This window comes from Marmota monax, unplaced genomic scaffold (assembly GCF_021218885.2).
Source record: "Marmota monax isolate L192 unplaced genomic scaffold, Marmota_monax_Labrador192_F-V1.1 WCK01_AAM20220418_F8-fsc00031, whole genome shotgun sequence".
NCBI classification, from domain to species: domain Eukaryota; kingdom Metazoa; phylum Chordata; class Mammalia; order Rodentia; family Sciuridae; genus Marmota; species Marmota monax.
This window is the reverse complement of record NW_026695197.1, coordinates 16,797,679-16,814,124: the sequence shown is the minus strand read 5'-3', so window position 1 is coordinate 16,814,124 and position 16,446 is coordinate 16,797,679. Positions and strand designations below refer to the sequence as shown.

The 16,446-nt window shown below is 35.5% G+C and overlaps 1 protein-coding gene across 9 annotated transcripts in view; it reads left to right on the top strand.

Annotated features, from left to right (window-relative positions):
* Positions 1-13,474, top strand: part of Pias2 (protein inhibitor of activated STAT 2) — a 94,957-nt gene extending 81,483 nt beyond the window's left edge. For 5 of the 9 annotated variants that reach the window (XM_046428432.2, XM_046428434.2, XM_046428439.2 and 2 more), the window contains 2 exons: positions 1,739-1,776; positions 4,508-7,142. In XM_046428432.2, coding sequence (XP_046284388.1) covers positions 1,739-1,776; positions 4,508-4,690 — 221 coding nt within the window. In that variant the 3' untranslated portion in view covers positions 4,691-7,142. Of the gene's footprint in view, positions 1-1,738; positions 1,777-4,507; positions 7,143-9,340; positions 11,104-12,228 lie in introns of those variants that run through there. The other 4 variants (XR_006848210.2, XM_046428438.2, XM_046428437.2 and 1 more) reach the window with 4 other exon arrangements.
* Positions 13,475-16,446: the final 2,972 nt, after the last annotated feature.

Genomic DNA, 16,446 nt, shown 5'->3' with positions numbered 1-16,446 from the left:
GATATTGAAATAATGAAAATAGGTAGAATCTTTGGATCTCAGTGGGCATCCTTTAGTGGCAATAGAGCTGCAGAAGCAGAATATTATATCAAGCCTGTGAATTTATGTAAGTTGAAATTATGAAATGGAAGAAGTTGAACATTTAGAAAATGAACATTTCTGAGTGATTTGGTTTCAGTACACAGTATTCCATCAGAGATGTCAATACTTTCTTTAGCTTTATTTTTAAAAAAGTTAAAATGGATTGAGTAATAAACATTAAGTGATAGAACATGTAAACTATTAAAACGTAGAAACTGTTAAAAAATTAGGAAAATGTTATACCATTTGAAGCAAAACAAAAAATTAATAAAATGAGGCCAATTATATTCCAATAAACTTTTTGTGACAGCAATAGAAATTTTTCTATATAAAGCTCTGAGAAGGTATGTAACTTTAGGCTAAATCTGAATTACTGTTCAGAAGCAGGATTTACTGAACAATATCATTAATGTGAAGAGAAACTCTCTGCTTAGAAATATGTCATTTACTGATTTCAGTTTAATGGAGGAAGTCATTGGAAAGATTCATTGTAATTTCCTTTGTCCATCATAGTCTCAAACTGCTGTATTATATAGCTGGTAACCAGTGTATGAAATGAAAAACTATAGCAACATTTTAAAAATGCTTTAGGAATTGTTTCATTTTAGATAACTGGTGCTATAGTTTATATCACTTGATATGCTTACAACAGATTTTGAGATTATAAGGGAGTAAATACACTTTAAAATTTTTGAGTCAAAATTATTCATAGGGGATATTAAAAATTTTAAAAACAATCCTCACTGATAGTCTCTGTTTTGAGTAATAGTGTATATAACATCATACTTTGACTCTGTAGTTGCATTTGGGGTGACATTGAATGCCTGCATATAAAAAGCCATGTTATTGATAGACTCTGACCTGTCTTAATGGCTAGGCCTACTATGATTCCTTTTTTATTTTGAAATAATTGAAAAGAATTCAGTTACCCAAGGAGGTTTGGGGAACTGACTTCAAAGTTCATTGCTTGGTTTTTCAGATCTGAAGTTTTATTATTCTGTTCCTTTAACCCTCTTAAATGATATTCCTGGGCAACCTTTTCTACATTCCTATTTCTAAAACATAAGTGGAGAATCCCAGGTCATTGGTTTAGAGCTTAGTAAACTTGTATTAACTTTTGCTTGTTAGTGAGCAACAGTTACCAACTGCTTGCTTTGTGCGGAGTGTGGGACTGTGTACTACTCTTCATTGGCAGCAAGGGTCAGAGAGGTATCAATGAAAGAGACATCTGTTTAAGAAGTAATATTTTAGATGAGCCTCAATGTGTATTTCTGAAAAATAAATGTGAATTATCTTTAAGAACCTAAGTATGTTTTTCTTTTTAATCTGAAGATCATTATCTCATCATTTTGATTGCCTCTCATTCTGTTAAATGACAAAGGAAAAATGTATGATTAGTCCTACTTCTCTGAAAATTTTTGGACTGCTTCCTTTGAGATGCTGGGAGGTGGTTTTTCCAGTTACTTTGTCAGGTTTTTATATGCATCAAATATCACTGATGTGTCACTGATAAGTGATATGGTACAGAACTTCCTGGCAAAGTGGTAAGCATTTAACCCAGTAGTTTTGTGATTTATGATAAATACAAAATCATTTTGGAAAATAATTCTAGTCCCCAAAATATGAGTCAACTATTAACAAAACATTTTTGTTTTAGGTTTGGATTTTCTTTCCCTTATTCCAGTTGATCCCCAGGTATGTATCCTGAATTTAAGCAACTAATTTGTATTTGATTGTTATGCCATACTAACTAAAAATGACCAGTTGCATAAAATCAGGACAGTCAACTATCAGTTATTTACATTGAAGGGAAGAAAGTACTGTATAAATATTTCACAGTTTTATTTGGAGAAATAAAGTTACTGTTTTTCAATTTATAATTTTTTGTCTTTAATACCTAAGCTTTTAATCATACTTTATTGAGATTAATCAGTATTTGATTAGATTGAGTGGAAGCAGTGCCAGGTGGCTGGGGATTAAGGTTTTAAAGGTAAAATTTTATCAATAAAAACTTAATCTTGCTTGGCGCGGTGACACACACCTGTAATCCCAGCGGCTTGGGAGGCTGAGGCAGGAGGATCACAAGTTCAAAGTCAGCCTCAGCAACTTAGACCCTGTCCTTAAATAAGAAAACAGGCTAGTATGTGGCTAAATGGTAAAAGTGCCCCAGGGTTCAGTCTCCAGTTCCCCAAAACAGAAACTTACTATATACATAAATAACAGCTAAAGCTCGTTAAATAGACTTGACTTGCCAACTTAATTCTCCATTGTTTGAAGGAAAACCATCAGGCATTAGGAATACCTCAGTGAAAAGGTGTGATGTGCCTATTTTCTCTCAAAGATAAGCATTTCTGTTAGCTCCCAGTTCCAGCCCTTCAGACTGTTCAGTGAGCATGGATTCCATTCACATGCTTAGAGCTCTAGCAGAGGAAAATTAGGGAAAGAAAACAGCCAGAAAGAGACTTTGAGAGCAGGTATAATGAGTAGTGGGGCAAAGGATGAACCATAGACCCCTACTTCATGGGTTGCTCAGCATCAACTATCTACAGGTCTGTTATGAGCCTCCTGTAATTTATTAATCTGAACACAAACAGCACTGGGAACTTGGACCTCAAATAATGAACAGACTGAGGAATTTCTTGTCACCTTTAGTTGATTTAGTAGATTCTATAGCAAGGATATCTATTTTTCTAGGATATGGATTTTTCAGACTTAAAGGTTACCAATTTTTGTGAAGTCCTTTAGAAAAAATTATATTAGAGCCTGAGATTATTATTTCATAGCTCTGTTTGCCTCGGTGAGTGTCAGGCTGATTACATAAGTTGGTAGATGAATGAGATTGTGCCTTCCATTTACTATAGAATCCTTAGGTTTTCCTGCTTTAGTTCCATATTGCCCCTTAATATCTATTGTCTTTATGTAGATATATAGATAAGGGTTAGAAGTAAAATGGTTATAACAATTCAAGGCGAGGAAGTACATGGAGGATGGGACTATAGCATCCACTCATTGTATAAATGAAGAGGGGTGTGTTTTTACTGTCAGGTAGTAAAAACCAACCTGAAAAGTAGTAAGAATAAAATCATAAGTTTCTGGAATTTTCCCCCCAGATTTTTCCCTGACTTTTTAGTAACAACTTTTTAGAGAAGTTAGAAATTGATTTGATTTTAGAGAAGAATTTGTAGTATCCAATGATTCAACTATCTTCAGAGCTACTTAGAAGCTTTTTAAAATTATTTTCTCCCCCTTATAACGTCCCTTGAATCTCTTTGTGTGTGGCATTCATTTTATTAATATATCAAGAATTTTCCATCCAAAACATTAAATAACTTTCTCTGTTGAAAGACAGCCTAAACTTGGTGCTGTTATTCCCATTTTATTTATGGGCTTTGAAGATCATGGAGTCTAAACAATTTCAGTTTTAAATGACCATTTCATAAGTTAGTGGTTCTAAGAATGAATTGAATGATATATAGAATATATAATACCAATCAGATATCCTTACTGACCTTTCAGTCTGTATCCAGACCCACTTAGGATAGTGAGTTGCTAATTATTTTGTTAAAGTCAGTATGGTTGTTTCTCTTATAACGTATTCTACTATGATCATTTAAATGTTTATCCCTTGTTTCTCTCCATTTCTCTTGGTCAGTATTATAGACTCTCACACTTTAGATTTGTCTTTGGGGGTAATTAGCAGCCTGTATGGTAAGGTGACTTGAAATGTGAACACTGGTGAGGAATGTCAAGCAAGCATTTTAAGATTAGATTAGATCTTCATTAAGATGCATTCCAAAGTTTTGTGATTATATGATTTCCTGCCTGAGCATTCCTTGTAGTCTCCATTTTAGAATGAATGTTGGCATTTTTATTACACAAGTAGTGTTCTATGTGTATGTACAGAGGAGTCCAGCCCCATCATTCTGCTGCTCACTCTTAATATTCACTCTTACTCATAAAGGGTCTGTTTGATACTGAATTTTGGAAAATGGTTGAGCTTTTCATTAGCATTTTTGCTTGAAAAATAAGTGCTTATCAGCCTTTTATATTGTGGTTTAAACCTTGTCTAAATATACTTAGTGACCAATTAAGAATGAATCATAATTGTGGGGCCAATATTTAATACTAAGTGATTTCAGTTATTGTTGACATTACTTGTTCTTTTACCTCTGTATGCGGTCAACAAACAAGTTTCACGTGTTCTTGATTTGAGAGAATCAAGAATATGATGCATTCACTGAAGAATGTAAACTAGCTAGCTAAATTCAGGCCATCTTCCACCCAAAGATGTGAAGTTTAAAGGTATCTTTAAATTCAAGGGCGATTTAAATATGTGACTATCACTTGTGCATATCTAACAGTTTCTAGTCTATTTATTTAAAACCAATGTAGCCTCTTCCTCATCGGCATCATTGTTTGTTTCAAGCAGTACTGTCCTCCTATGTTTTTGGATAGTCTCACCTCACCCTTAACAGCAAGCAGTACGTCCGTCACCACCACCAGCCCCCATGAAAGCAGTACTCATGTTAGTTCATCCAGCAGCAGAAGTGAGACAGGGGTCATAACCAGCAGTGGAAGTAACATTCCTGACATCATCTCATTGGACTAAAGGCGGACTCATTTGATTCTGGGAATCATTCATCAAAACTGCTCTTTCTTGGATCTCTGGTCCATGGATGCTATTTTTTTGGCAATTTGATATTTATTGAAACGTCAAATGGATTCTTTTGCTTTCTGAGAGATGAACCCAGATGACTGAAGCAAGAACCAAATGACACACAAGGACTTTTCGTATTCATGTTGAGCATCAGATACATTTCAGCCATAACAGTGTCTTCTTGAGCAGTGGATTTCAATTTCATACATTACTGGATGGATTCTACAAGGCAGTTTAAAGGTGTTTTTTTGAGGGGGGGTATAATAAACAGCAATAAAAATTATGTAAATATTTAAACTTTTCTAATTAAAAAAGATGTAATCACTGATTCTAAAATGACAGCAACTTCTGTTTAATCCAATGTGAAAGAAAAAATATATGGAAAGAAGTCATGTTTGCTAAATGAGTCTTTTCCATGGAGATTTATTTTTTTGTTGCAGTAATGAAATTTTGATAAGTGGCCAAAGCTTGAGTTTCACTATTCTTTCACTCTTCATGATTCCATCAAAGAAAAATGGCCTTTGTGGTGTTCTTTTTTCCCTGGTTGTCATTTACATTTTGATTCTGTTTGCTCATGAATGCAGAGGAAGTTCTAGGATTTGGCTGCTCTTTATTAGTGATTATGTCTAAGAACACTATGCAGATTCTGCCCTGACATGATGTATTATTTTTGGTAACTGTACATTCTCATTCTAGAGTTTTCTATAAATTTAAGGCTTGCCTTCTTAAAAAATTCTATGCAGCCTTTGAATGAAATATTTTTGAGGTAAGGTGTGGCTAGAAAGTTTGTTCGAATTTTCTTTCCAGTGTCTAGAAATGTTGATAGGAGTGGAAGGACAGATTTAGGGAAGGTGGAAAGAACAAAATTTAGTCTCTCCCTAAGAATTTAATTTGCTCATTGATTTTATAGGAAAATATACAAATCACTGTTGAAACTGTTCACATTTTAGGGGCAGTGACATAAAAATTGTTTTAGGTCTTCAGTCATATTTTTTGCCAGTGTAATTTCTGTCTCATGGAATGATTTTCAAAAGGAAAAGACAATAGCGAGGAAAGGGGACATTATTAATTTCTTTTTCCTTTTTTTCAGTCTTTCTTTAAACCACAAAAGATGAAACAAAATGAGAAATGTTTGAACTGAACAGTGAGGAAGGGTTTGGGAGAGGGGCATGAAACCCACTTCATGTCTCATTCCATGGTATCCAAAAACACTCCACCCCTCTAGCTTTACTGGGTCCACTTTGAAAACCACTCTCCTATCATTTGTTTGATTTTAAACCACTCATAAACTGGGTTTTCCTTGTAGAGAAACATTTTTATCCAAATTTTATACTTTATTTCATTTGGCTTCTTAAATTATCTAGAAGCTAGCATTTTCTTATGTTGAGCTTTCTCTCCTAGGCTGTGTTCACTTTTCATAGCTAGTCTGACGAGTCTCCTTCTCAAGCATAGGTGCCCATATGAGGGCTGTCCACTTGCAGTTTAACGAGGACACCTTGCTTCAGAATTGGTGCAACTCCAGGGAGCTCCCTGCTTGGGTTTTGATGCTGTCTCAAGTTTTCATGGCATTTGTTGCCTCTTTTCGTGTTCTGTAATGTGTGATTTTCCACATTATACCTTCTTCGGCTCCGTCATCCACTTATTTAATGTAGTATCCCTTTGTGTGGGCTGCATGTTAAAGACATGGAAAAGCAAAGTCAGCCCTGACTCTTGGAGCACTAGTTGCACCATAGTTGCCAGTTTCATCTTTTAACTGTTAGGTTTCAATCCAGACTACAGTCTTATTTTTGGTCCAGATACAGAGAACTACTTATTGGTAGGATTTCGTGTTGCTGCTGTAAGTACAGATGCAATTTCTGTTAACTCTGTAATCAGAAAAAGTAACTTGATTTGTGTGGTATAATTTGTTAACAAAGAAATAATGCATATTTGTTATCATTTTGTGACCCTTTAGATTCTCGGAAACTCCTTTTCTCCCAGTTGAATCAGCAAAGTTTTATAAAGTAATGAAAATATTAATACTTTACTTGGTTCTTGTAACTGATAACCTCTCCTTTTGTAGTTGTGATGTTTCCTTGTTACTGTTTTATGTGAACAGTTTTAGTGTTCATTTTTGGTGCTTTACACTGAACTTATGTATAAATTTTTATTTTACCTCAGGCAACTAACACTTTTGAAAATATACTTTCAAGTTTTTAATGTTGGGGTTACCTTTTGTAGATGTCTTTGAAGATACTTTTTGGTATGCTTTTGGCACTATGACAACAACATGGTTTCTAAGCTATTACCCTTGATTTAATATGTTCACTTTAATTATTTTTACAAAGATCCTGATAGCAGTGTATTTTGCTAACCCAGATTCTGCTTAACAAAGTATAATGGAATAAAAAGCTGTTACTTAGAAGTCAGCCAGTCAATCATTATTTGGAGTATCTTGTTTCAGGAAAGGAGCTGTAATTACTACTTTTATAGTCTTTTAACCAACTTGTATTTTTACCTTTCTTCACTTAGAAATAGGGAAGGCTTCTCTTGCTTTGGTACGTCCTGCAGAATATCTGGTGCTGACTGTAGCTGCTCGCCTAGAGCCACTTACACTCACCCACTTTTCACCCCTAGGGTATCCATTTTAGGATCTTATTCCATTTCTGCCCTGAAGTTATAAATACTTGGCATCTGTTCTACAATAAATGTAAAGGCCAAATGAAATAGTTGTGATGAATTCAGGTTATGTGGCATCTATCTGATAACATGTTCCAGGATAAAAATACAATATGTAGGTAAGAGATAGCAGATAGCAAGTGTAATTCAGTTGATCCATAACTCCTGGTTTAAAACAAGGTTCTTTAGGATAGTATTAAGAAATCTGAAGAAAAGTAAGATGTTGAATTTTAATTAAAGTTGAACAGAAACTATTTTGACTTTGATATACCTTCAAACCAATCCTAGACACTCACCATCTAATAACCTCCTTTCTTCTTTTGCCAGTAAAGTTACATTTGTGCTTTTAACTGTTAAGGTTTTTACAGAGCATTGGTTTAGTTGTCAGGTATTCTTTTCTCCCCAGCCTTCATTGGCTAAAAAGTAATTGTTTCCAATTATTTCTAGTTCTTTGGAATATCATAATGAATTTTTTTCCTAGTTGTTTTCACCTTAGAAAATGTAAAGTAGTACCCCATTATAACTTAAGGGTGACATTTGACTTAGTGGCACTGGGTTCATGTGATTTGAGAGCTTGGTAGTGTCATTTTGATGGGTGATTGATGGTTCCACCTAATTCCCATCTGTTCTGCTACAGTTCTACATGCATACAATGAAACTTAAAAAGCAGAATTCTTAAATTCTTTTCTATAAGAGTCTCATGCCTCCTATCAAATAAATGACTGGTTTGTATGACTCCCACTCCCCCCCCCACCTTTTTTTTGTTAGGAACCACACTGCAATTTCTAGAAAAAACAAAGTTTTATTAAAATATTTGCCCATTCTTCTTTAATGATTGTCTGGTTCACTGATTTTTTATTCTTGTTTATGTCAGTGGTATATGCTCATTGTAGAAATGTAGATGGTACAGAAAAGAACAACAAAAATTGCCCCTAAGTCCATCACTAGAGAGAAGAGATTCACATTAAATATTTTTGCATATTTCTTGCCAGACTCTTTGCTGCTTATGCATTTTTATATATAATTTGTACCTTGTTTTTTCCCTTAATCTATAGGCATTCTTCCTTGTCATTAAAAACTCTGTCAACCATTATTAAGTCCATGATATTCCATTGTGTGGCTCTATCACAATTCATATAACCTTTCCCCATAGGACATTTTAGATTTGTGCATAAATTATTTCTTAGGATAAATTCCTAGAGGTGTGATTTCTGGGTCAAGGATATGAACATTTTTGTGGTTCTTGATTCATGCCACCTTTCCAGACAGTTGTTGTCATTTATACTCCACCAAGAGGTGTGAGAAGGGCTGCATAGTGTATTTTCCAAGAACACGTTTATCTTTATGCAGCCATCTGCCCTCAGATCCTCAGCTCTTCTGAGCCTGGTGAACTGGGCTAAGGATAATTGGAAGATACTTTCCCAGGATTTCTCAGTTTTAAATATACAGTTGTCCCAATTATCTGGGGAGACTGCTTCCAGAGCTGCCCCACCCAGTACTAACAAGCACAGATGTTACCTCTTATATAAGAGGACATTGTACTAATATAATCTGTGTACATCCACCCATACACTTTAAATCATCTCTAGATTATTTATAATACCTAATGTAATATAAAAGCTGTATAAATAGCTATGCTTTCTTTTTAAATAATAATAAGAAAAAGCCTGTATGTGCTCAGTACAGATGCAGTCCTGCTTCCCCCAAATGTTTAGTTGAATCCACTGATGCAGGTCCTATGGGTATGGAAGGTTAACTGAATTTATCTGACAAGTTCTAGAAACATCTCCATATGTATATCCAACTGATTTTTCACATAGTGTTACTTGCACTGTGCAGTAGCAAAAATATTGGTCAGACTACACTTTGGGTTTTTTTTTTTTTTAATAAACAATTTGTGCCTAGGGCCAGCCCTTAGTAGCAGCTTTCTTTTTCCTCTTGTAGGCTCCATTGTGGCCTTTCTGATCTCCCTAAAGCCAGTAGGATCTGCTGAGACAAAGGCAGTCCAACCCAAACTGGAAAAGTGGTAAGGCTAAAACAAAACAGGGCCAAGCTCTGCCCGTTTCACTTTGCATTCTTTTATGTTGCCAATCAGATCTTATTCTTGGGGTTCAAGGGTGGCTATGGAGAAAGAAAACAGATTGCTATGTTCATATTAGAGGTGTAAGTAGCATTTTCTCAACTGGCATAGTACGTTCATTATTTCCCAAACTGCTTTTCATTTCCGAATGGTTTATAAAGCTTCCTTTATTCTGTGTTCTAGAAGCTTAACTATCCTAAATTAAGGAGCATGTTGTTTCAAAATGGAATATGTCTCTTATTTTAGCCTTCATCAAACTATTCAACAGATGTTTAATGTTTTTCTTATGTCTGGGATAAAGTAATTATAAAAGATCTAATTGAAGCCTTCAAAGGGCTTATCTAGTTTTTAAAAAACAAGAATTCTTACCTAGTATTAGGTTTTGTGTGCTAACTTTACTACAGTGTGTCTCATTCCTTATAATAGCTTTTCACTTTACAAATGGACTAACAGATTTAGTAAGTTCACCAACATCTTAGTGAGTAGTGGGCTTGGGATTCTGGCCCAAACCTACCTCAGAAGCCCTTTGACTAAGCTGAAGTGACATTAATTAGCTATGGTTTTTAGGAAACTCATGGAAATCTAGACGAAACTGGTTTTCAGATCCTGGCCAAAGTAGTTAGGAACAAGTGGACTCAAGTTCCAGAATTCACTGCATAGCTGCAGGAATAAGTGCCAGTCCGAGACTGTTATGCTTTTATCCTGTTACAGGTTGAAGGATAATAGTGCTGTTTACCAGCCGGGAGGCAGTTGTGGTTAGTCCTTTAGAGGAGACAATGATGAGTTTCTTAGATCACCTGTGGAGCTCATCCCTGGGTTTTGTAAAGACTTTCCAAAGTTCAGCCCTTCCATGTCCTGCATCTCACCTTCGCTCTCCTCTGGGCTGTGCATGCTCTAATCCCTTGCGGTTGCCTGTTGGCTCCTTCCTCCCTGCTTAGCTCTGTCTCAGCCTTTCCTTTCCTTCTCTTCACTGCCTTGCCATGACAGATTTGCTCTCATTTCCCTGTGGCTCTCACTAGTGTGGGCTACATCTGCATTTAGTGTTTGCTGCCCTTTGTCCTTGTGGAAATGCCTTTGTCAGTAGTCTCTGCCTGTGAAGACTCTTGTGCAACAGAAGGCATTGGAATTTGCCTGATAGATAACAGTAATGAGAATTTGTTGGAATTATTTCCAGTTTACAAATGTGGAAACAGATTCTAAGAGGGTAAAGGATTTGTCTATGGCCAACTGCTAAGTGGGGAGTCAGGTTTCAGACCCAGTTTTAACCACGTTCCCAGGCCCTTCCTAATGATTTTATTTTATTTTATTGTTGGTTGTTTTAGTGATGGGGATTGAACCTGGTGCATTGCACATGCTAAGCTTGTAATCTACCACTGGGCCATACCCCCAGCTTTCAATTATTTTATTTTAAAAGTAGGTGTTTCTTAGATATTTTCTATCATATCACCCGGTTTATATACTGTGTGGGATTTATCACACCTGCGATTTTATGTATTGGTTCACCATGTATTGTGTCTATTAGATTGTAAGCTCCATGAGGGCAGAGATGATATTTCATTGCACCCCAGATTCTAATGTGGTAAATGGTGCGTAGTAGATGCTCAATAAATATTTGTGAATGAAGAAATGATGGATACCCATTTGCATTTGACTTATGCTCCCTGTGGAAATTTGATATCTGTCGAAAATAGAATACCCAAGCAGCAGATATTTACCAAGACAGGAAAGCTTGAGAGAAGGTACATATTTGGGGTAGGTAGTAGAGGTGCTGAAGAGTCAAAGGAAGCAGCACCTTCACTTTCTAGGCTGTTGCAGCTTACAGGGGCAAAGAGCAGTTAGTAAGTGCAGGGTACACAGTGCAGATCATGTACAAGTAGATGTTTTAGTAAACCTGAGAGTCTTAAGTGACCTCTTGTGGACCCAACCTACTATGTATATAAGGCTGGGGAAATTCTGCATGTAGTCTAGATTATGTATTGAGAACCACCTCATCTGCATCAGGTACACCATGCTCAGTTACAGAGTATAATTGTTGAAGCCAGAAGCATGTGGTGGCACATGCTTATAATCCTAGTGACTCCAAAGGCTGAGGCAGGAGGATTGCAAATTGAAGACTTGCTTCAGTATCTTAGGAAGACCCTATCTTGAGTAAAAAAAGGAGTAGGGATGTCATTCAGTGGTCAAGCACCTCTGTTTAATCCCCAGTGCCCCCACCCCCGCCAATAAAAATGTATTTATCTCAATCTCTTGATGCTAATAACCTGACCCAAATATTGGATTTGATGCATTATAACTGAAACAAGAATTGGTTAACCTGATGTCACTGGAATCCATTCCCACATGCTATTGTATGAACTACAAGCAAGTACTATAACGCCATAAAAAGAACCCCCCCTCCCATTAGCAATCACTTCCCATTCCCCCATCTGCACCTCCCAGCTCTAGGTAACCATGATATACTTTACACATGTGCTTTTCCGAGCATTTCATTACATTGAATCATGTCCTATATGGTTTCTTGTCACCATTTACTTTCATTTGACCTAGGGCTTCAAAGTTCATCCATGCTGAGCCTCCTTTATTCCTTTTTATGGCCAAATAATGATATGGTATGGATATGTCATGCTTTGTTCATCCATTCAGCAGTGCACAAATATTTGGGTGGTTCCCGTCTTTTGGCTGTTTTGAATGATGCTCTGTGGTCATTCATGTGCGTGTGTTTGTGTGGACATGATTTTTTGGTTTCTTTTAGGTATATACCTAAGATGGGAACTGCTGGGTCATATGCTAACTCCATATTTAACATTTTGAGGAACTTCCAGACTTTTCCAAGGTTGCTGTACCATCAATGTGTCGAGGTTCCAATTTCTTCAAATCCTCATCAATATTTGTTACTGTTATTTACTATAACCATTTTAATAGGTTGGAAATGTGAACTTATAAAGGTTTTGATTTGCATATCTGATGATTAATAGATCCTAACCATCTTTTTTATGTGCTTATTCGTCATTTGCATATTTTCTTTGGAGAAATAACTGTTATTTATATCCTTTCCTTATGTTTTAATTGAGGTTATTTGTCTTTTTATTATGGAGTTGTAAATATTTTTATATTTGAAGGTACAAGTCCTTTTGAAGGTATATGATTGGCAAATATTTTCTCTGGATTATCTTTTCACTTTCTTGATATGTCCCTTAAAGCACAAACATTTTAAATTTTGATGCAGCCTCATTTCTTTCCTGTGTTGCTTATGATTTTGTTTTTACCTAAGAATCCATTGTCAAGTCTAAGATCATGAAGATTTACCCATATTTCTTCTTCCAAGAATATTAATAGTTTTAATTCACATTTAGGACTTGGATCCAAATTCTTTAAATGGCATGCATAATGGTTCACTTTCATTCTTTTCTATGTGGCTATCCAGTTGTCTCAGTATTAATTGTTGAAAAGTCTGTTCTTTCCCTATCAAATGGCCTTGGCTGTACCCCGGTTAAAAATCAGTTGTCTGTAAACACATAACTTTCCATTCTGTTCTATTGATTTGTGCATTTATCCTATGCCAGCACCACACTGCCTTGATTACCATTGCTTTGTAATATGTTTTGAAATTGGAAGGTGTAAATCAAGTTTATTCCTTTTCAAGGTTGTTTTGGCTAATCAGAGATCCTGATAATTTCACATGAGTTTTAGAATCATCTTATAAATGTCTAGGAGGAAGCTGGTAGGTATTCTGATGAAGATTGCTTTGCATGTGTAGATCAGTTTGGGAACTACTTTCACTTTGGCAATATAGTTCTTCTTATGAACATAGGATGTTTTCCCAGTTATTTACATCTTTAATTTCTTTTAATGACATTTTGTAGTTTTTACCGTGTAAGTTTATGCTTCTTTTGTTGAAATATATTTATACATATTTTATTATTTTTGATGCTGTTGTAAATGGAATTGTATCTTTCATTTTGGATTTGTAAAAATACAATTGATTTTTAAAAAAAAAAAAGAGTAGTAGACTTTATTTTTTTAGAGTACTTTTAACTTCATGGCAACATTAAACAGAACACAGAGAGCTTTCGCATGTTCCCATTTAACCCTGCCATGCTCTCCCACCGACAGTATACTGTATCAATACAGCATATTTGTTATAATTGATGAGTCAACATTGACACATTATCTACTAAAGTCTGTAGTTTAACATTGGGGTTCACTCTTGGTGGTGTACATTCTGTGGATTTCACAGACTTATATACCCATTACCGTATTACAACAAAGATGAGTCACTGCCCTAAGACTCCTGTGTTCTTTTTCATCCTTCCCCTTCCTGAACCCCTGGAAACCTCTGTTTGGGTTATCTTCATAGTTCTGCCTTTTCCAGAATGTCAGGGTATTGATTCATACAGTATGTAGCATTTTCAGATTGGCTTCTTCCAATTAGTAGTATGCATTTAAGTTTCCTCTATCATATGGTAATAGTGCTAAACCATCTTCCAAAGTGGATATATCATTTTGCATTTCTACCACCGGTGAAGAGAGCTCTCTCTATTCTACATCCTCTCCACTATTTTATGGTGTTCATGTTTTGGATTTTGGCTGTCCTGAATCATGTGGTATTATTGTTGTTTTGATTCACAATTCTGTGATGACATGATGTTGAACATCTTTTCATATGTTTATTTTCCAATTGTATATCTTCTCCGTGGTGTCTATTCATATCTTTTTGCTGTTTTCAGTTTGTTTTCTTACTGAGTTTTGGTAGTTCTTTGTAATGTTTGTTCACAGTCCTTTATCAGGTATGTGTTTAGCAAATACTTTTTTCCCGGTCTGTGGCTCATCTTATATTCATGATGGTCTCCTTTGCAGAGCAGAAGTTTTTTTTTTTTTTTTTTTTTTTTTTTTTAAAGAGAGAGAGAGAGAGAATTTTTTAATATTTATTTTTCAGTTTTCGGCGGACACAACATCTTTGTATGTGGTGCTGAGGATCGAACCCGGGCCGCACGCATGCCAGGCGAGCGCGCTACCGCTTGAGCCACATCCCCAGCCCAGAAGTTTTTAATTTTTTTAAATTATTATTATTTTTATCAGAAGTTTTTAATTTTAATGATGTCCAATTCATCAGTTATTTCTTTCATGGGTTGTATCCTCAGTGGCCTAAACATTCATTGCTATACTGAAAGTCCTTTGAATTTTCACCTGTCTTTTAGGAGTTTTATAGCATTTTTACATTTTGATATATAATCCACTTCTAGTTAACTTTTATGAAAGTTGTAAGATCTATACCTAGATTCTTTTTTCTTTCTTTTGGCATATGCCTGTCCACTTGTAACAGTACTGTTTGTTGAAAGGTCTATTTTCTGCTATATTGCCTTTGTTCCATAGTCAAAGATCAGTTGATTGCATTTATATTGGTCTATTTCTGGACCCACTATTCTATTTGATTGACCTCTTGGTCTGTTCTTTTACCAATACCATTCTCTTTTGATTACTGTCATTTTATAGTAAATGTTGAATTTAGACTTTTTTTTTTTTCCTTCATTTTTGTATTGACTATTCTGCGTCTCTGCCTTTACACAAAGTTAGTTTGTTGATAGCCATAAAATAACTTCCTGAATTTTGGTTAGAGTTGTGTTGATTTTACAGATTAAGTTGGCAAAAAAAGATGCTCCATGAACATGGAGCATCTCTTCATTCATGTTCTTCTTCTTTTATTGTTTTCTTTTCTTTTCTTTTTTGAAGACAAAGAGAGAGAAATTTAATATTTATTTTTTAGTTTTCGGCGGACACAACATCTTTGTTTGTATGTGGTGCTGAGGATCGAACATGGTCCGCACGCATGCCAGGTGAGCATGCTACCGCTTGAGCCACTTCCCCAGCCCTCTTTGATTGTTTTCATTGGAGTCTTGTGATTTTCCTTATATAGGTCTTGTCGCACACTTTGTTACACTTATGCCTAAGTATTATTTTTTTCACCTGTTTATTTCAGATCCCAGTTGTTCATGCTGATAAATAAAACCCATTATTTTCTTATCAACCATATCCTGCAGCCTTGCTGTAATCACTTATTAGTTCCAGGAGGTTTTTGTCCATTCTTTGAAATTTTCTACATAATCATATCATTTGCAAGCAAAGACAGTTTTTTTTTTTTTTCTCTTTCCGATATATATACCTTTTCTTAACTGCATTAGCTAGGGCTTCCAGTATGATGTTTAAATGTTTCATTCCTCTCGCTCATTGCTTGCATGGTTTCTGAAGAGAAGTACAAAATTATTCTTATATTTACTGCTCTATACGTATTTTGTTCCTCTAAATTCTTTTAAGATTTTTCTCTTTTGCCTTGGACTTTCTGTAGTTTGAATATGCTATGCCTAATGAAGTTTCGTTGTTAGTGGCATTTATTGCATTCTGAGAGCTTCTTGGATCTGTGGTTTGGTGTCTGTCATTAATTTTGAGTGACTGTCATTATTTAAAATATTTTTCTGGGGCTGGGGATGTGGCTCAGGCGGTAGCACGCTCGCCTGGCATGTGTGTGGCCCGGGTTCGATCCTCAGCACCACATACAAACAAATGTTGTGTCCGCCGAAAACTAAAAAATAAATATTAAAATTAAAAAAAAAAAATATTTTTCTGCCTTCTCCCTGTTTTTCCATTATTTGTTAACCTTTTATAACTGTTCTCAGATGATATCCTGGCTTTTTCCTTTTTGCATTTAAGTTTTGATAGTTTTTACTATTTATATCCAAACCCATGGTTCTTGCCTCAGCTGTGACCACTCCACAGATGAACCCATCAATCTTCATTTCTGTTATTTTTTCCTTAGGGTTTCTTTCTCTGTCTTCATTACCCATGTATTGTTGCACGTTGTTCACTTTTACACCAAGTGAAAATGGACTAAATGCTCCAATCATACGACAGAGATTATCAGATATCAAGGAACATGCTGTGTACAAAAGACATCTAAAACCAGAAAGTGCAGAAA